Source organism: Scatophagus argus, chromosome 7 (assembly GCF_020382885.2).
Source record: "Scatophagus argus isolate fScaArg1 chromosome 7, fScaArg1.pri, whole genome shotgun sequence".
Classification (NCBI taxonomy): domain Eukaryota; kingdom Metazoa; phylum Chordata; class Actinopteri; family Scatophagidae; genus Scatophagus; species Scatophagus argus.
The window spans coordinates 11,691,731-11,710,910 of record NC_058499.1 but is presented as its reverse complement, the minus strand read 5'-3'; the positions used below and the strand labels follow the sequence as shown (position 1 = coordinate 11,710,910).

Genomic DNA, 19,180 nt, shown 5'->3' with positions numbered 1-19,180 from the left:
AAATCATTCAGTTCAGTTCAATATTGAGCAGTGAAGGTGTGTGTGTGCGTGTGTGTGTGTATTGGGGGGGGGCAGGCCCCATTTTATGGTTCCTGAATAACGTTTCAGCCACCGTGGTCATGGCCTCCTTTACGACCCCACCATCGGTGAACGGCTTTTTGTGCTTCGTTAAAATGTGCGCCACTTGGAACGAAGCCTCTGTTGCTGAATTGGTCATCTGCGCCGGTTTGGTGAACAGACTGTTGCCGTTGTAGCGTTGTCTTCAGCTCCGTTGTATTGTCTTTTCGTAGACAGGCAGGAAAGCACCGCAAAAAGTTGCCATGGATTTTGCTGAAATGGCGCTCCACATTACACATTTTAACCGGCCGACACGCTGGCACCGCAGATCAGGCACACTTGTCATTAACATTTGTAAATCAAAATTCTGTCTCCCACGCTTGGTGAAAATGGTAGGTTTTAATCTCCTTGTTGGTTTGGACATTTCGCCATCGTAAACTCCTGCTGATCTCACATCACCACTGACTCATCAAGATTGACAGCAGTGCAACTTTTTGATTGACAGCTAATTGGCAAATACTCATTTTGTGTTGGAAGGGGGCGGGACAACTCTGAATTCTGATTGGACATAAATTTTAGATTTGCCGAGTTTTGCCAATTGCCCTTTCACAAAATGGGCGTGGCGAATCATACATCCTCGCAACCGTTAATATGTCAGCAAGGTCCAACAAGCTGCGGACCTCCGACAAGCAAAAAGGTGAAGTCGGACAGCAGGTACCCAGAATCTGTCATCCTCGAAAGTCCCAGTCCATGAGACTGTCTTGACACTCCATCGGCATCAAGAAGCTTGACGGGCTAGCAACAGTAACTAAGGAGGGCGGGGCTTTTGCGAAAGGTCCGTTAAGTTTTCAAATTTACATATGATTCATTGGTCCTTTGGCGAGCTACTGGTAGCTCGCGAGCGATGCGTTGGAGACCCTTGTTACATGTTTACAATAAATGGGGAAACAAATATACAAACACGGAGAGAAAGCTACAGTGAAAACAAAACCAGACATTGACGTGCATTTTTCTCTTCTACTTACAAACGTCCGCAGCAGAAAGACCACAACACTGACAGCATTTAGAGAAAAACAAAGTGACATTTGCTGTTGTACTCCACGCTCCTTCAAATGAGATGGTCCCATTGTTTACAGTGCTGCAAAGGGATTCATTTGAGATGTGAGACCCGTGGCACAGAAAAACCACCTGCTTGAATGCACATTTAAGAATCTATTGAGCCTGTGCGTCACTAATGTTTCCTAATATTTTTATCCAGCCTGCAGACAGCATCTTTGTAATGAAACTGTAAAATGCTTACCTTTTAAAGAGGTCCTCACAGCAGGTTTGCACGTTTACATCTGTGGCATTGAAAGCAGATACCTTGAACAGGTTCACGCAGTCCAATGGAGGAACAAAGAGAAGCCCTAAGAAATGAAGTGAAAAAGCTGCTCAGCTATGGCGCGGTGGTTAAGAAGATAAACTGCACTGTCAGTTCGATTCAAAATTCAAAGTTCTCACCTGCAATACATGCGTTGACGAGAGACACACAAGTCCCAGTGAGCATAGCTCTCAACACCAGAGATGAGATGTCACTTCTTCTTGGTGGGCATATAGAGGCTTTGAGAAAAGGAAATACTCTGTGTCAAAAAAAAACATGTCAGAGAGAGTAATGATGTCCTGAGGAAACGTGATAAAATACTCACATAGGCCTCCAATCACAATACCCAGTGAGCTGAAGTTGGCAAACCCACAAAGAGCATAGGTGGTGATTATTTCTGATCTGACCTGAAACGAGACAAAACAAAATCAGGTAACCTTATTTTGCATTGTGTAAAATTGTTTCACTTCACTTTATTTTGTTTTATTTAGAACAGTTATTACTTGATGGATACCTACACAGACAATATTCAAACTGCAATTAATGAGATCTACTCACAGATATCCATTGCCTTTCGCCCCCTATTATTTCATCAAGTCCAGCGAGTCTGTTGTTCTTCAGCTCAGATAATTTCTCATAAGCCACAAACTCATTGAGGAAGAGCTTTGTGCCGATTAGTTCAGCCACAGTAAAACTTTCATCATATGGTACTCCCATCATAAAGGCCACAGGCATGAACACATAAGAGCAAATCAACTGTGAACACAGAGATACATAAGCTTATTAGGATATTGTTATATTCACTTGATGAATTTGGAGTACAAGCAAGCAAAATCTTTGAAATATGCACACAAATAATACACCTACACGTATGACTGAATAATTTGTTTAATTCAAAAACAATATCATAAATAACATAATACATCAGGAAATTTTTAATCCTTATTTGTTATATATTTTCTCATTTGCACATTTTATAAGCCCTCCTTGTCATTTGTCCACCGTTCCTGGATGAGCTCCCGGTCACAGTCTGCCTCCCTGTCCACATTGCTACTGCCTCAAACTGTCACTGCTATTTTCATCCTGGCAACCAGATGCCCACTGACTTTTCCTCCTGTCCTGGTCATCTTACTCCCACATCCAGCCATTCCCTCCTTCCCTGCAATAAACCCTTTCTGTCCAATCACACCAGACTTTCCCCACCCACCTGCTTACCTTCTTTTTTTTTTTTCTTAATACAGCTGCCACACAGGAATTTACTTGTTGAAACACTCACACACTGTCAGAGTGCGAGTGCTGGCTACTTTCCACCTTGTGAGCCCTGCAGATAATTAACCAGCTCATTCCCACTCACACACTGGCATGCATAGTTGTTATGTTTGTTTTTGCTTTGTGCTTTTGCATTCCAGTTTGTTACCTGGGCCTGTTATCTGTCTATCTGCCTGTGAGCAACTGTTTAATCCTCAATAAATCACTGAAGTTATCCTGATGCTTGATACTTTAATGCGTTTAAATGAATACATTACTTTTTTTTTAATGATCAAAAGGTAATGAACATTATCAAAATGTAACAATGAAGTTTTTTGTTAAAACATACCTGAAATGTGACCGAGGGATATCCCACCATACCTCCAAGCCAACTCAAAGCTTGATTTATGAACCCGAGGATGGCAAGAAAGGCTATCAAATTTGCTGCAATGTTAGCAACAAGACCAATTGAAGCAGAAGCTCCACTGCTAGCAGCCTCCAGGATGTTTTTTTCGTCTCTTTAAAAAAAAAAAAAGTCATTTAATTCACAGAAGTAGAAAAATCATGAAAGGGAAGAGAATAAAAGAAATGACAGATATACACACCCACAAGCCACTTTAATATTCTTGTCAGACTTGAAGATACTCTCCTCTGTCTCTGGGTAGGACAGTTTGGAGATGGCCAAGGCACAAGGGGCAGCCATCACAGAGGCTGATATCAAGGAAGATGCATCAATCTGCCGAATGCAATGAGATGTTTTCCTCTTTCACAGATGATTTACATAACAGATTGGTGTTTTCTCTTCGGTCTAATTGTGCCACCGACCCAGTAACTGGCAGCTTTTTAGGCTTTGACTGCTTGCCAGCAGAATTACTACGGACTTGCTGTTTTTCAGTGGCCTCTTCTGAAGAAAAGCGCTCTGCGTGCCAGTAACATTAATCACTGATCAGCAAATACTTGATAAACTGGTTTATTTTCAACGAGTAGAAGTTAATTATAAGTTATTATTTTAGTTAAAGCGACGTTTGGACTTGTGGCTCTGGTTAAATCTTACTTCTATCTACTGTGTTTCCATTGGAAATTTTGTTTAGAAGAAATAAATATTTCTTGTGGTGTGCCTCAGTGTTCAGTCCTGGGTCCCAGTTCTTTTGTGTCTGAATATGCTACCATTAGGCTATAACATCCACAAACATGGTATCTGTTTCCATTGCTATGCAGATATAATCTGAGGCTAATCTTTGATAGGAATTAAAATTGTTTACAGGAAACAACTAAGAACCTCATCAAACATTTACAACTGGTTCAAAGAATTGCAGCCAGGATCTTTACCAGCCTAAAACTGAGGGCTAAAACTGTTGTCTCATTATTGACCCTGTAATGTGTACTTTTCATCATTTAAGCTCATTAAATTGCGTCTTTTTGTATGAAATGGCAATATAAATGTAGTTTTATTGTCACTGAATGTGTACATGGAATATGGTATGAAAACAGCTTCCTCTCACCCCAAATGAGATGAATGCCCCCATGACACTGCCTGCAATTGTGGCAAATCCTCCAGTCAAAACAGCATGGATCTCAGATTTGGTCATGTCTTTCAAATAGGGGCGGATCAGCAGCGGAGCCTCAGTCTGAAGCACAACAAGCAGAGCAGAATTAAACAAGCAGACCAACTGAAGGTTTTTTTTTTTTGACTCCAGATATTAATGACTGTTGATGTTATCATAAAACTAAAATACAGAGATACTCAAGCTTGTTAATTTTCAAAGCAAAATGTAGTCAGATTAGTGTTTAATAGTGTTCGAAGACATAAGGTTTGAGTACCTGCCCAACAAATATATTGCCTGCCACACTCAAGGTCTCTGTGGGAGAGGTTCCCATCGTTATCTGCATAACCCATGAGATCTGTGTGGACAAAATCATATGGCTCTTGGTCATTGCAAGCATGGGCAATATAAACCCAGAGGAATGGGCTGTGAGGTACTAGTTTTAAATTTTATTTACCTTCAGAATGATCCATTGCATTATCCCCAAAAAGTAAAGGATCGACATCACACTGCTGAAGAACACAACAATGGGTAAGGCCTGAGAAAGAAATCAAAAATTAAGTTGACCATATTCAATTTAAATGACCTATAACCTCAGTTAATTTCCCATATTTCAGAAAAATACCTTCTTATTTACTAATCCACTTACTTGGAAGGCAAAAATGTTTGTGATCAAATTCCCAAAAACAAATGATGACCCTTCCTTGGTATAGTCGAGGAATGTCTGTAATTATAGGACAAAGAAGAAACATGGGCTGTATTATTTGATAAATAAATGATTATTTATTCCCTCAGTCAACTCATTTCTGAGCTTTATGACACAATTAACAATAGTTTATATTTCACAATTGGAAGCCATGGAACTGAATCGCCAACTTTCACGTGACAGTAGTCCGAGCTACATATTAACATATTAGGTGATTAACAGACCACATGCTTGTGCACGTTATGTTAACTCTGCCCGTGGATGACCCAAGAATCACGATTAACAGCATAATAAAGTAGTTCCAAAGATAAGCATGCATATTCCACTCAGTCAAAGAATATTGTTCCCTGATAGATAAGGAACACTGTGTGCCATTCATACAAAGTCTGTTATGCAAACCATGAGCTTCCAGATCACATATGATGTTATAGGTTAGAAATGTTGAATGGTATTAACTTTATAAAAAAAAAAAACGTGACTGATTAATTCATATGTGAGAATATATTTACTCTAAATATATTTAGGTCACACGCGACCAACTATTTGCTGATGTAAAACTGACGCTGACACCTGTTTGTTCTTGTAGCATCCATGTTTAATACCTGCACTTGTCTTCCAAGCCATTCAAAAGCCATGATTCCAGGTTGTGTTCTTATAACAAAAAGGCCAATGCAGAACTGCAGCCCGAGACCCCAAAACACAACCCTCCATGATACCTAAAACAGATTAAAAAAAAGAAAGAAAAAAAAGTTGTTGACCATCAGTGTGTCAATGAGCTTCCATAAGGCCTTACGTTATTTCAAAGAAGCACTTCAGCTAATCCTTAAGATGACAGGGGCACAAGGCCAAACGATATCCGAACTGTCAGCAAAAGAGACCACAGATAACTTGTGAGATAAAGTCCAAGCGTGTTTCGAAACAGTTGGTACCATAGTGATCATTCATCCTTGAGAAGAGTCAGTGGCTGACTCAGTGCAAAACTCACCGCTGTCCTGTGTGCCGATAAGAGGAACAAAAGCACGATGAACATGCACACACCTCCAAATGAGACAAGCTGCTCTGGACGCTTGCTCGTGTCTAAAATGAGCCACACCACAAACAGGACCACAACAGCTATGATGAAAATCCTGAAAACACAATAAAACAGCCCTTCACTCACTGACAGATTCCAATATGCGTAGCTCGTTATCATACAGAGCACAATCCCACTGAGAACAAGACATCCACTCACCATTTCATCCATTTCAAGTTAGATTTAAACCATCTAACTGCAGGTTTGAAACACCGACTGATGCTTTCACCCTTGTACTCCTTCAAAAGTTCGTATGACTTAACAACAACAGCCAAGCTGGTTAGGACGACAAGAGCAGTGGCCCTCTTGAAATCCAATACACAGGCTGCAATGAAGTACGCCACATAACCTGCAGGGCAGAAAAGAGCATTCGATCAAAAATCCTTATCCACGTTCACATGATTATTCCGGTCTTCTAGTAAAACCATACAGGATGCCACCACTGAATACACTGTTATTGTTAATACTAAATGAATGGGCTTTTAAAATTACCTGCTCCAAGTATGCCCAGCAGAACGTATTTGAAGGTTTTTGAGTGAGCCTTGAAGTAATCCTCTGTGGCATTAATCGGCTTGGAGACTTGGCTGAAGTACAGGAAAGATTAGAAGCAAGGTCCATTTGTGTACAAAATTAACATAATCACACAATTATAAATTCAATATCAAGTAATGTGCATTTGCCCAAAACTTAATATGATTTTTTTTGTATTAAATACAATCTAACAGTGTCAAACTTTACAGTAGCACACAAAACAACACAGATTTTCTGCTGCACATACACTATTGTACATTAACATGCACCTGCTGTTATAATCACACCCAGAAGTATTACATCCCAATAAAACAATTATTTTCATTTTACAAAACGCAATCAATTGAAATAACATACCTTAAGTATGAGCCTAACCCCTTTTTATTTTTTACTTTCTGCGATTTGTTGCTGCCAGTGTCATTAATGTTGTCCTCCTAAGAAGATAAAGGCATTTTATTTATTAAAAATTATCACGATGTGCCAGTTTTTTTTAAAAAAATTAAATGTAATACATACCTCTATATCAAAAGCCTCGTTTACCACACCATTTCCTCTGGTGTGGGTTGCATTTTTGAGCTGGACACCGTTGTTTTCTGCTGAAAAACACAATCACTGTTCACTTCTCTGCAGCAGCCTTGGGGAAAGCAGCTTGGACTTTAACAGCGAGGAATGCCAAACAAAGTAACAAGCTGTGTTTCTATGTACTATGTCAGATAAAAGAGCCTTGTGGCTTATCTTGTGAAGAATAATGCACAAAAATACCAGTTCATAACTGCAAAACAAAAGGCTTAATTCAAGGAAAAGCAGAGCTCATTCTTACTCATTGTGAGTCCTCCTAAATCCGACTGTCAAATGCTGCGCTGTAAAAACAATATACCCTCTGCCCTCTACGAAACATCTTATCACTAATTAACAGACACATTACGTACTGCTCTGATCTATTACAGGAAGTACAGGACATAAGCATACGTGTGATAATGTAACAGGAATGATTTCATTATGGAGCAACATTTGATTGAACGTGGAGTTGAGCATGTTTACAAAATCTCTGGAGCAACACATGACAAATTGTGAACTCTTGTTAGCAAATGTGAATTCATCTGGTCTTGCTTGAAGTTTCAAAAACTGGTGGCACAGGGAAATACACAATGGATAAGTCATGAATTATTTTATATGTAGGAGGTGGTCCTCCACCCTTATAAGTCATAAAAGTTGGGCGTAACACATTTTTCTTTCTAATTTTACTGAACTAAAAAAAATGATTTATGGGTCTAATTATTTTCCCTGAGATCAAAATGTAAGTAGCCCTTATACAGACAGATATGGAGATATACTCCAAATCATAAAGTAGTGAGGTTTGTGACATATGATACCTCACATTTTCAAGGCCATAGTATATAAATCCATTTTGTAGGGTTAGAAAACAACTCCTTATCCCGCAGTTTCAGAGAAGGTAGCAATACAAAACAAAAGTCAATAGCCTAAAGATAAGTATGTGTACTATGACTATACTGTATAAGTAGATATGTTATAGAGGTGAGTTATATGCTACCGTGTGTGAGCTGTGATATATTCAGAATACCTTTTGTGGGCCATAGTCAGCAATGTCAAACTAATCTTTATTTTCATGAAAGAATCTTTCTAAATAAATGTTCTCAGGAAGTACACTGAATATTCCCTGAAGAGTCATGCAGTTCTGAAATCAGTTAAAGCTGTTATCTGAGTCATTAAATATATTGCAGTGCAATTTGCGCTAGACTTTCAGGGTGATGATTCACGATTGGACATAATGGCAGCTATTTGTTCTGCTTGCTGCTGTTCAAATTTGATCTTGTCACACACAACTAATATCCTCATAAAATGAGCTTGATCTATGGTTCATAACACTCAGTGGGGGCTTAGTCTGTCTGGATAGCTGTGACGATCATTAATTCTTCTTTAAAAGTACAGGATATTTGTGTTAACTAAGTTTCCAGAAAGCCTCACTTGCCCTGAAATTCATTAGCAAAATGTAATGACCTGAACTTATTTTGCAGCATAACACTGAATGCCTTGGGTTAATAACCCAAGACATTGTCTTTATATACACCATCAACTCTTTTGCTAACAGAGTCAGTCTGATAATTTAGATGTGACAATCAAAGCTGTGGAAACACTTGTAGAAGGACGACACAACTATACATTGCACATAATTTATGCAATATGATGCTGAATTTATGTAATATCTCACCATTTGGTAATTCCATTCTTTCCTTTATGTAATATTTAACTGAATCAATGCAATATTGTACCATTCAGTATTTCCAGTCGTCCCTTTAGTCATATTATTCTTTATTAACAGACTAACAAATGGAAACCTATATAGAAATAAATTGCTTCCAAATTGTAGTTCGTTTCATCTTTTCAACAGCATTACCTCAATGTAAATACCGACTTCACGTGGTAAGTCCTGTTACGTAAATTGATTTTGTTAAGCTTATAATTACTGAAGCTTTTTTTTAATTATTTTTTATTTGTCTCCAAAGTGCTGCGGGCTCGAGTGTCTGTAAACCTAACAGGACTTGGTGCCGTCATACAATCTGACTAGCGGGAAGGAAGGTTTTGAGTATTTTGCCCTCATGACTGTCTCACAGGATACCATAAACTAACTCCTTAAAAGGCCGTGGATCTCCTAGAGAACATGAAGACCCAGCCTGCACCTCCCTGCCATAATACATTTGAACAAGCCACATTAAATCAAAAAGACGACACATACCACTGGGAAACTGGGGTTCTAGTTTAGTGTCAATTTAATATTTAAGTATGATATATTTAAGTATCCGTGTGTTACTTTATTTCACAAGGCAAATCAATTCAGTGTCAACATAGCCTAGCTTGCCAAGAAATTCTTGGTTTATATATTTTAAAACGAACAATACCTGATTTCTCTGTAATGCCATTTGACTTACAACATATCCAGTTTGCTGGCAGGAATTTACATTGATGTCTGGTTTTAATCCTGATCAGACACTGACAAAGATCAACAAAAAACCAAAAAGTGCTGCCACACTGAATTGAAGATGAGGCTAACAAAGGATATATGTGCTATTAAGACATCCAGCTGTTCAGTATGAATGTCGCTGTGTGTGTGTGTTTAGTATCATCACCTTTACAAGCCATTTGAAACCTGTCCATCTGAAACTTTCACTGGTAGTGAGGGCCTAATGAATGATGTTGTGAACGAAATTGTATCGTCCAGTGTTTTTGAAGCTTGGCCGATCGACTGAAGTGACAAAATCACTTGAAGTAATGTAAAGCAAATACCTCTGAGGTCTTACCAGATGTAATAAGATCAATTTTTGTGTACTGTGGCTGCTGAGCCACTGAGGACAACAAATCGCATTCCTCCTCTTGTATAGCATATTATATAGTTTCAATAGCGCCGCCTCTCGCCTGTAAGACAACGTGTAGGGCTCCTCCACTTAGAGGAAAAGGAAAACGAACGCTAGCAGCTTGTAGCCTAGCTATGACACCCTGCCACACAATTAGCGCCCACAGCTAACAGGCTACATAGCTGATTTAGTAGAGCTGTTAAACATAACTGGGATCCAATGGTAAGCGCACTGGTGCTTCGATAAGTAACGAGTTTACTAGCTTGGCTAAGTGATTTGCGCGATAGCATGTTGCTAAGCTAGATTGCTAACTGACTGCTTTGGCTCCGTTGCGCAGCTACTCGGCTAGCTAGCTGTATCTTGCTAGCTACGCTAACAGCAAAAAACTTTCATTTAAGTCGGCATGTGAACGGACTGATATTTAGTAACACTAGGTGCATTGTATTCTGTATTAAATGATTATTTGCATATAGGTGAGTCTGTTAATGCATGCATTAGTACAAAATACTAGCTGCATACACGAAGAGAAGCAGACCTTGTTAATATTTAGCTAGCCAGCTGAAGCTAACGGTAGCCCAGAGGGCATTACCCCGCTGCTAAACAGCTATTAGTCAGATTGTAAAACAGCTGTCTAATCCTTAACACAGTTCATTAAATTCTACCTGCAGTGTGCACTGTTTAGACGGAGAGATAACGCATTAAGCGAACTCTGTGTGTGTTTCTGTAGGTTTATGACCCTGTGCAGCCATGGGTGACATGAAAACCCCGGATTTTGATGATCTTCTGGCTGCCTTTGACATCCCAGATGCCACAGGTTTGGATGCCAAAGAGCCCATCCAGGGGAGCCACGAGGAGACAGAGAGTCAGCTGAAACATACAGGGATATGTCTAGATGATACTTTACTGAGTAACCAAGCTGACACAACAGTAGATATCCCTGCTGTAAGTGTTATTGTGAAAAACACAAGTCGCCAGGAGTCATTGGAGGGCTTTGGACCAGCGTTGCAAAATGGATTCAGGGGACAAGACACCTCCATTGACACTGTTGAGACAACTAACACTGGCTTTTCCAAATCATTTGTCTCAGCTCTGAATGGGGAGAGTTCAAGAGAGCTTCTTGGAAAGGCACCTGTTCAGCACAAACCTGATGGAACCCCAGTATTTTCTCAGTCACTTTCTCATTTTAGTCCCATCTCCAGTCCTGAGTCTGAAGACACCCAGTATAGTAGAGATGAAATGCATACAAAAGAGAGACCTTGTTTCCCAGAAGCTTCAGTGCTCGTGGAACCCTCAGTCCCGGACTATCCAAAAAAACTGGACCTCAGCATATTTGATGACTGTCCAAAGGACTCTAATATTCCCAAAAACACTCAGAGCAGCAGAACAGATAGTTGTAGAGGTTTGGAGCCCTCTGAAATCTGTGTCAGCAATGAAATGGATAAAACACCTAGAACACACAATGCACTTCCTCCACTGAGTGTTAACCAAAACCTTATTGAGACAAACTGCAATTCAGGAATCTCAGTGGATGTTCCCGCTTCTTATCCGCATGTAAAATCTCAGACATCTAAATTATCCTCTTGCCTTGAGGCTCTGGTGGCTCTGAATGCTAAAAAAGATCCCAGAGAGTCTTCAGCAGTTCATAACGACTGCATGAAAGCAAGTCCTAATGTGCCTATATCCCCACTAAGCCCCAGAAGTCCGCTTGAAGCTGTGAAACGGTTAATGAAACCCTCTGATAGCCCAGTAAGCATTTGCAGTGATAGTAGTGGTAAAGCATCCCCTGCTTTGGCATCTGGGTCACCTCCTGCAATACCCAGGGTCAGAATTAAGACTATCAAAACTACATCTGGGCAGATCAAGCGGACAGTCACCAGTGTGCTGCCTGATTCAGAAACAGATGAAGTTCATTCTGCGTATGAATCCTCTCCATCACAAAGTATGATTAGTGAAGATTCTTACTGTAATACGTCTCCTCATCAGTCTCAAAGTGCTGTTGTTGATGGCATTGCCGGAATACAAACGAAAGGTACACCAGCTAGCTCATCCTCAGCCAGAGTTTTGCACAACAGATCAGAGGCTAACTCCAGGAGGTCAGGCATAAAGCAGTCTGCAACAATATTCCATAATGCTAGTGGTTCTGTCAAACGATCGGTTGCACGTCAAAGGCAGAAACCAAAGAGAGGATCAGCCACAGCAGGCCATGCAACTAGCACAAACTTCCTTCCCAAAGCAATGCACTTAGCTAGCCTGAACCTAGTCCCTCACAGTGTTGCTGCTTCTGTAGCTGCTCGGTCCACCTCTCATCAACAAAACCAACACACAATCTCCTCCACAGTGTACAGCACTGTCCCACTGGTGCATCAGGTAAAAACAGCCAAACCTCATCCATGCATGTCCACTCCTAACACAGCAGCTGGAACCTTAAGCAGATTGTTGAACAATGCCAACCCTGTGCCTACATATGTGCCCAACCTGAGCCCTCCTCCAGAGAGCAATATCAGCCTTCCACCACGCGGATACTGCTGCCTTGAGTGTGGGGACGCCTTCGGGGTGGAGCGGAGTCTTGCGTATCATTACAGCAGGAGGAGTGTTCACATTGAAGTAGGATGTATGCACTGTGCAAAGACGATGGTGTTCTTCAACAAGTGTGCCTTGTTGGCACATGCACGAGAGCACAAGAACAATGGAATGGTGATGCAGTGCACACAGCTCCATATGAAACCCATAGCAGAGGAGCAAATGTTTGCAGCCCTGAGTACTGAATCTGTAACCACATACCCTTACACCTCACCATCACTCTCACCTAAAAACCAACCTGTCCTGCCCCTATATCCAGACAATGTCATTCGCCACCGACTCCGTTGCCTGGAGTGTAACAAGCAGTTGCCTGACTACAAAGCACTTGCAGGCCATTACCAGAGGCCATCAGAAGATGTGGAAGGACTAGTGAGTAGATGTTTTAGTGAAAGATGTAGGGAGGTGATAGTGATAGTCTGTATTTTTCTTATTGTCAGCACCACCAGTAGAAAGACCAAAACCAGCAGTGTGTCTGTCCCCCCAACATGTTATGACTTTCTGGGCCTTTCTGTAGCATTCAGCTTCAAGCCCATATATACCTTACAAAAATCTTTGTTTTTATAAAGGCATAGTAAAATCTTAAACCAACTGGACATTTTATTTGTGTAGGCAAACTGTACTCAAACTGTACTGTAGTTTTAATACAATGTGTGAGGTCTACAGTGCAGAGGAAGAGGCTTCCGCTACGCCAGATTTTGCCTACACTGGCTGTAATACTTGTTTGCAGGATTATTGTTGGTTTTAGTCTTTTCATGAAATTTGCTGACAATGAGAAAAATATAGAATATCACCATTCTTGTCTTTTATAGCCACTGTGACCAGTATTTGTGTATTATCCATGTTTCTTTGACATTTCTCTCATTTTTTTTTAATCAAACAGATGTGTAATGTGTGCTCAATGCTGTTACCCAACAAGTGCAGCTTCAGAGCTCACGAACGCATACATGCACACAAGTCCCCTTACTGCTGTCCTGAGTGTGGTGCCCTGAGTCGTTCTGCAGACATACAGAAGCACGTCAAGGAAAACTGTCTCCACTACGCTCGCAAGGCTTGGTACAAGTAAGTAAGCAAGCGTGAAAGACAGGCCTTATTTAAAACACACTCAGTAGAATATAAACAGAATAGTGTCATTATGATTCCTTTCCTTCTAGATGTCTTCACTGTGATATGGTTTTCAAGACCCTTCAAGGACAAAAGACTCACATTGAGGAGAAACACTGTGAAGTGTTTTACAAGTGCTCCATCTGTCCTGTTGCCTTCAAGACCAATGACAGTTGTGAAGTGCATTTTAAAAACAAGCACAGTGCCAGCAAAACATCCCCGCAGTAAGTCAGCATCTCATGACCTGACTGTTAAAAGTAGTACATTTCTTTTTATGGTTCATTTTAACAGTTTTCTCTCTCTTTTGCAGGTTAATCTTTAAGTGTTCGTGCGAGACAGTGTTCAAGAAGAAGCAGTTACTCTATGAGCATTTCCACCAGAATGCGAACAAGCGTGTTACATCTGTGTTCAAGTGTCCCGAATGCAACTCAGTCTTTCCACAAAAGCAGATGTTAATGCACCACTTCAAGGTTAGTTCTGATTGTATTTTTTATGAAGACATATTTTATATGTGTATAAATTTAAATGTATACATTTATTCACACACTCGGTTACCTACCTCAAATCAGGCACAAAATGCAGAGAAATGCGCCTGGCAGTCACACAGTCCAGCAACATTGTTAAGTGTCAAGTTGTGTTGTTTAACCATATTGGAAAAAGAGAAGTAGTTGAGTAAATGATGAGTACTCTGCATTTAATAATCCATGACTTGTAGTATGTGATTATTGACATGGAGCAGAGGATAAGGCTTTTGTTATGTGAAGTGATTTTTTTTTTCCCTTGTGTTTGCTATTTTGCAGAGTGTTCATGTAGGAAACATGGCAGCAGAGACAGAGAACGGCAGGATGCAAACAAACAGCTCAGACTTGCACCAGGATGCTCATTCTGTCCAACGTCACAAGAGCCGCAGTCCTGTTAAGCACACAGATAGTCCCAGAAAAAAGGCAGAGCAAGACAGCAGATCTCGCGCGAAGCCCATTGGCTGGACTTGTGGGGAGTGTCTCCTGTGGTTCCCTGAACGAGACTCCTATGTGTCTCACGTGAAGACCACCCACCGGAAGGTGAGAGACCATGAATTCCCCATGCGGAAATGTGTGTGTTCGACTAAAACATTAGCGGCCTTTGTGAAATAGGGTTGCTTACTCTGCTGCAATTTCTGTTAGCTCAAACTACAAGATCACACTCAGATTAGTCCTGGAATTTATTTCTGTTGACTTCATATACACTGTTGCTTTCAATTCAAGTACAATACTTATAAACACTATTGTTAATTGTGTCCCCTTATAGTGTGAATGTACATTTACTCTTTGTATCCCACACTATCGCGTGTACACACCTGTATGAGTTAAAATAGAAGGGTATCTATTATATCAGACGGAGGTAAGACAGACAACTGGAAATCACCTTGCGTGTAGATGCCTCATGTGCTGTGAACCTCTGAACTATATGTGCAACAACTGAGGCCAAGGCCTTCAGTTTCACAGTGAGCTTCGAGTTTCATTGTGAGCCTTTTTGTTGCATGGGGGAAACTGAAACAATAAATGAAACAAATGCTACCTTGTCATGTAGTCTACCTGAAAACAATGTGAACATTAAGCAGCACGTTAGTCTGAGTGGTGTCTCTAATTAGTAGGCGTTATGAGTTAAGACGCTGTCATTTCAGCACAGCATGTTGTGACGTGTCGAAATGAGGAAATAGTCATGGGAACAGTGAATTTCCCAGTGGTTGCTGGTGTGTATATAATGACCTGTGACCTTCACGATTACCTCAAGTTAACAAGTACAATGCAAGTTGGAGGAAACTTTTTTTTTCCCCAACAGTCAGTGAAGAAGTATCCATGTCGACATTGTGAGCAGTCTTTCAACTCTACAACCAGTCTGAGAAGACATATTCGCAGTGACCATGATGGAAAAAAGAAAATCTACACTTGCGCGTGAGATTTCTTTTTTACCTTTGAAAGATGTTTTTGTCACAGACTTCAGTGTTTTATCAGATTCATTCCTAAATCATTCAGTTCCACTTACATTTTTTTTAATACTTCAGGTATTGCACGGATACCAAAACAACATTCACGACAAGTGTGATGTTGAAGAACCACATCAGTGTGATGCATGGAATCAAAAATCCAGATCTTCGCCAAATGCAAACAGCCACCCAGGAATCAAGAAAACCTTTGGAGAAGGTGGGTTATTCGTTATTTTTAACGTAAAGAACAAAATAATAACCACAGGCACAAGTACAAATGTTAAGAATCTTACAGGTTACCATTTTGAAGTGTGCAATTTTTGTGATTTGCAGAGGCTTTTATCAGAACGACCTGCCGTGGACGTGCAGGAGAAGGAGGAGGAGCGGGGTCGCGCTTTCAGTCTTGAGGCTCCTTCAGCAAAGCGTCTGAAAACTCAGTTCCGCTGTTCAAAGTGCGGTTTCATCACAGACGACAGCACGCAATTCCAGCAGCACATCCCACAGCATAAAACCGATGAAAACACTCCTCAGTGCCTTCACTGTGGCCTGTGTTTCACGTCTGTGCTGTCTCTCAACAGACATCTTTTCATTGTTCACAAAGTCAAAGAGGAGGAGAAAGATAAAGAAGAAGAAGAAGAAGAGGAGGAGGAGGAAGCAGAAGCCAGGGAGATGGAGCAGGATAATCAGCCAGGTAGACCAGCAGATACTGATGAGGTGAACAACTTGTTACCGGAGCTTAGTGAACCTGAGCCCTCGCAGGCAGAAGAGCCAGCAAGTCTGCACTGTGGCAAGATTGCAGGCAGTAAATTACAACTGAGCGCTCACTCTCAGACACGAGCTGTCCCTCACCGGTAGAAAGAGACACCTCAGCGCCTCTTAAATGCTGCTTTAATATGTTCAGTTTTCATATGAAGGTAACAAGGGATGCCCGATGTTTTCGCGTGGAGGTTTGGGCCTTTTTTTTTTTTTTTTCAATTTAGGCATTTCCCTCATGTTGTTCAGAGGTTGTGCAGTATATTCAAGCAGATCTTTGACATTTAGCACAGAGCAGCATTTTCATAAATGAACAACTTAATGTTCATTTTTCAGTTCTTTTTGTTTAACTTTGCATGTTGGTAATTTGTTCATTTTACCTTTCAGACATACCTGCACACGTATTACAAATTATTTTTCTTTTGTCCACCCCCCAAACTGTTTTAACCGCCCTGACAGGAGACTCAGGAATGTCTGTTCTAGTTTTTGGTATTGATCGATGTAACGGTGAAGGGGTGGATTTTCACCTTTGTAATCGATGGTAGTTTTAATTGCTTTTATGTTGTCTGAAGTATTCAGTGCTACACACTATTACCTGAAGGGGAATCAGTTTTTATGACTGTGTTGCAATTGATTTGCAGTACAATGCTAGAATTGTAGTCGCCATTTATTACAAAACATAGTATAATTAAGTATTCATTTAAAAGCCGTATTTATGCATATTTGGTAAACAGTTATTTGAAAAACGATCCTGTTAGTTCAAATACAGGTGGGTTTTTCTCACTGAGCAAAGCCTACTGAAGTTAGGCTACGAGAAAGACTTTCTTTTTGACTATTTAACCCATTCTGAAATTATTTTGTTTTAATGTTTGCTGAAAATGTTTGATTTGTGGACTCATGTGATGTCCCAGGTCTGGCCTTCTCTCTCTCTCTCTCTCTCTCTCTCTCTCTCTCTCTCTCTCTCTCTCTCTCTCTCTCTCTCTCTCTCTCTCTCTCTCCCCCTCCCCCCCTCTCTCCCTCCCTCTCTCTCTCTCTCCCCATCTCTCTCTCTCTCTCTCTAAATGATTTTCTTTTCTCGAATGAGTGTTCATAGAAAACATTGAGAGGTATTGAATGTGTGGTGCAGCAGTATTGAAAATACCTCAAATTGCCGGAAGTGTATTTTTCAGGCAAGTGGTTATGTCAAATCAGGGTACATTGTTTTGGATAATCCAGAGCATGTGTGAAAGTGAAGTCTGGCGGCATATCGGAGATAATATCTCATAAATCAGGACCTGTTAATAAAAAGTTGCAGAGAAGAAGAACAACAATAATAATTACAATGATAGTGGGATCAGAGGACTTTGTTGAATCCGTGGTGGCTTCAGAGGAAAAAAAATTCTTCGATCATTCCTCATAATGTGGGGTACTTTTTGTTCACAGGTCTTGATTTGTAAAGCAGCACTTCTTGTTTTGTATTCAGTACACGACAGCTCCTACCTCCATGGTCCATGGCAGTGATTGTTCAGTGATGAAAGTATTGGAGGAGTTGCAGGTAACCTCAGTGCAATGTAAAAGCTAGTAAATGTGTCTTATCCCACATTATTAAATTTTATAAATTATTTTGGGAATGAAAATAAGGCTATATGGTCATATTGACTTGACTGGGCGAGTGAACCTTTTTCTATGTAAGTGCTATCTGAGTTCTTCATTTCTCTGTCATCTTCAGTCCTTAAATCACCACTCTGCAGCTGTTAAAATGCAGAGACTGAAAAGAATGATTTGTTCACGACTTATTCTTTTGTAACAACATATTTGTACTTTTCATACTGTGTACAGTGAGGACTTGTATAGGAAAGTATCTTGTGTACATACAGTAGCCAATGAACCCTGGATTCACAGCATTTCTTAAGCCATTACATCTATTCAGCATGCAGTGGCCCACGTGCCTTGCTGAAATGTTTACGTTAAGTACTTACAAATAAATTGGTGCATTTAATTCTGTATCTGTCTTGTCTTTTGTGTTACAGACAGTCTTGTGTCTTAAAACTATTGGATGCAGGGGAGGAAAGTAATGGTATTTGGATGGGATAACGAGAGGCACGTGGCTTTGTAATATGCATCATTCATCCAATAAGAAACCAACCACAGATGGATGACTTCATCTCATTAGAATATTAAGAGCACCGTGTCTGTATAACTGCCCGGCCCCCAAGGTAACAGAAGAGCAGAGATTTTAATTAACCAGCACCGAATTGCGGACAAGACGTTTTGAGGAATGAAAGGCGCTTTGACAAAGATCTGCAGAGCAGGGTTCCTGTGTTCTTTCATCCTTATCCCGTACCTTGCCATGACGTCTTCAATGACTCTTGATTTAACTGAGCTGAGAAATAAAGTTTCAAAGATCAAGGTGAATCCAAGGGGGAATCTGTGGGCAACAGGTAAGAGAAATAACACCATTCTGGCACATCATTTCAGATTGTGTTGTTATTTAAAGCTTTTTTTTTTTTTTCTTCTTTCTGGATAGTTTATGTTGAGATTGTATTTTGTGTTAATCAAGGGCATTTCATGGGCAAGAAAAGTGTTGTGGAATCTGCCTTTGAAGATGCGACTGTTCCCACTGAAGTCAGAGCTGTTGTTCCTCTGTACCGAGTGGAAGATCTGCAGGCGCTGCTCATTCAGATGTTGAAAACTGGCCGTCTAACACAACGGAAACAACCATTGGACATGTTAGTTTATTATTATTGTTATTAGTAGTAGTAGAGGTAGTAATTTAGCTGATAACACATTATAACTCATCACCTGTACGACTGATTGTTTTTCTCACTTTTCCATCCATTTAGATGAGGAGGAGATCCTGCTTGAGGAGCATTTCAGCCATATATTGTTACATCATTACTCTTAACAATATG

The 19,180-nt window shown here is 40.4% G+C and overlaps 2 protein-coding genes across 3 annotated transcripts; one reads left to right on the top strand and one right to left on the bottom strand.

Moving 5' to 3' along the window:
- Positions 1 to 907: 907 nt before the first annotated feature.
- Positions 908 to 7,459, bottom strand: slc28a1 (solute carrier family 28 member 1). The gene is made up of 18 exons (XM_046394617.1): positions 7,339 to 7,459; positions 7,035 to 7,114; positions 6,876 to 6,952; positions 6,480 to 6,571; positions 6,147 to 6,336; positions 5,901 to 6,042; positions 5,518 to 5,631; positions 4,859 to 4,933; positions 4,667 to 4,747; positions 4,487 to 4,567; positions 4,168 to 4,293; positions 3,271 to 3,401; positions 3,015 to 3,183; positions 1,976 to 2,173; positions 1,743 to 1,824; positions 1,558 to 1,656; positions 1,358 to 1,463; positions 908 to 1,195 (listed from the first exon to the last, which is right to left on the bottom strand). The coding sequence occupies exons 1-18, from the start codon at positions 7,340 to 7,342 to the stop codon at positions 1,075 to 1,077; spliced, it is 1,968 nt and encodes a 655-aa protein (XP_046250573.1). The 5' UTR covers positions 7,343 to 7,459; the 3' UTR covers positions 908 to 1,074.
- Positions 7,460 to 9,981: 2,522 nt separating this feature from the next.
- Positions 9,982 to 18,272, top strand: znf592 (zinc finger protein 592). 2 transcript variants are annotated; one of them, XM_046393586.1, is made up of 10 exons: positions 9,982 to 10,111; positions 10,617 to 10,703; positions 12,729 to 12,838; positions 13,350 to 13,528; positions 13,621 to 13,794; positions 13,881 to 14,040; positions 14,371 to 14,631; positions 15,392 to 15,504; positions 15,615 to 15,753; positions 15,870 to 18,272. In XM_046393586.1, the coding sequence occupies exons 2-10, from the start codon at positions 10,637 to 10,639 to the stop codon at positions 16,389 to 16,391; spliced, it is 1,725 nt and encodes a 574-aa protein (XP_046249542.1). In that variant the 5' UTR covers positions 9,982 to 10,111; positions 10,617 to 10,636; the 3' UTR covers positions 16,392 to 18,272. The 2 variants fall into 2 exon arrangements, with proteins under 2 accessions (XP_046249542.1, XP_046249541.1); XM_046393585.1 differs by having other exon boundaries at positions 10,617 to 12,838.
- Positions 18,273 to 19,180: the final 908 nt, after the last annotated feature.

Excerpts from the sequence above, each read along its gene's own strand:
- slc28a1 (XM_046394617.1), bottom strand. Across the intron at positions 6,572-6,875 it reads GGGTTAGGCTCATACTTAAG|CCAAGTCTCCAAGCCGATTA; the intron begins GTATGTTATTTC and ends CCTGTACTTCAG. Across the intron at positions 3,402-4,167 it reads GGGCATTCATCTCATTTGGG|ATTGATGCATCTTCCTTGAT; the intron begins GTGAGAGGAAGC and ends TGCATTCGGCAG.
- znf592 (XM_046393585.1), top strand. The coding sequence starts at position 10,637 with ATGGGTGACATGAAAACCCCGGATTTTGATGATCTTCTGGCTGCCTTT. Across the intron at positions 13,529-13,620 it reads GCTCGCAAGGCTTGGTACAA|ATGTCTTCACTGTGATATGG; the intron begins GTAAGTAAGCAA and ends CTTTCCTTCTAG. Across the intron at positions 15,754-15,869 it reads CAAGAAAACCTTTGGAGAAG|AGGCTTTTATCAGAACGACC; the intron begins GTGGGTTATTCG and ends TGTGATTTGCAG.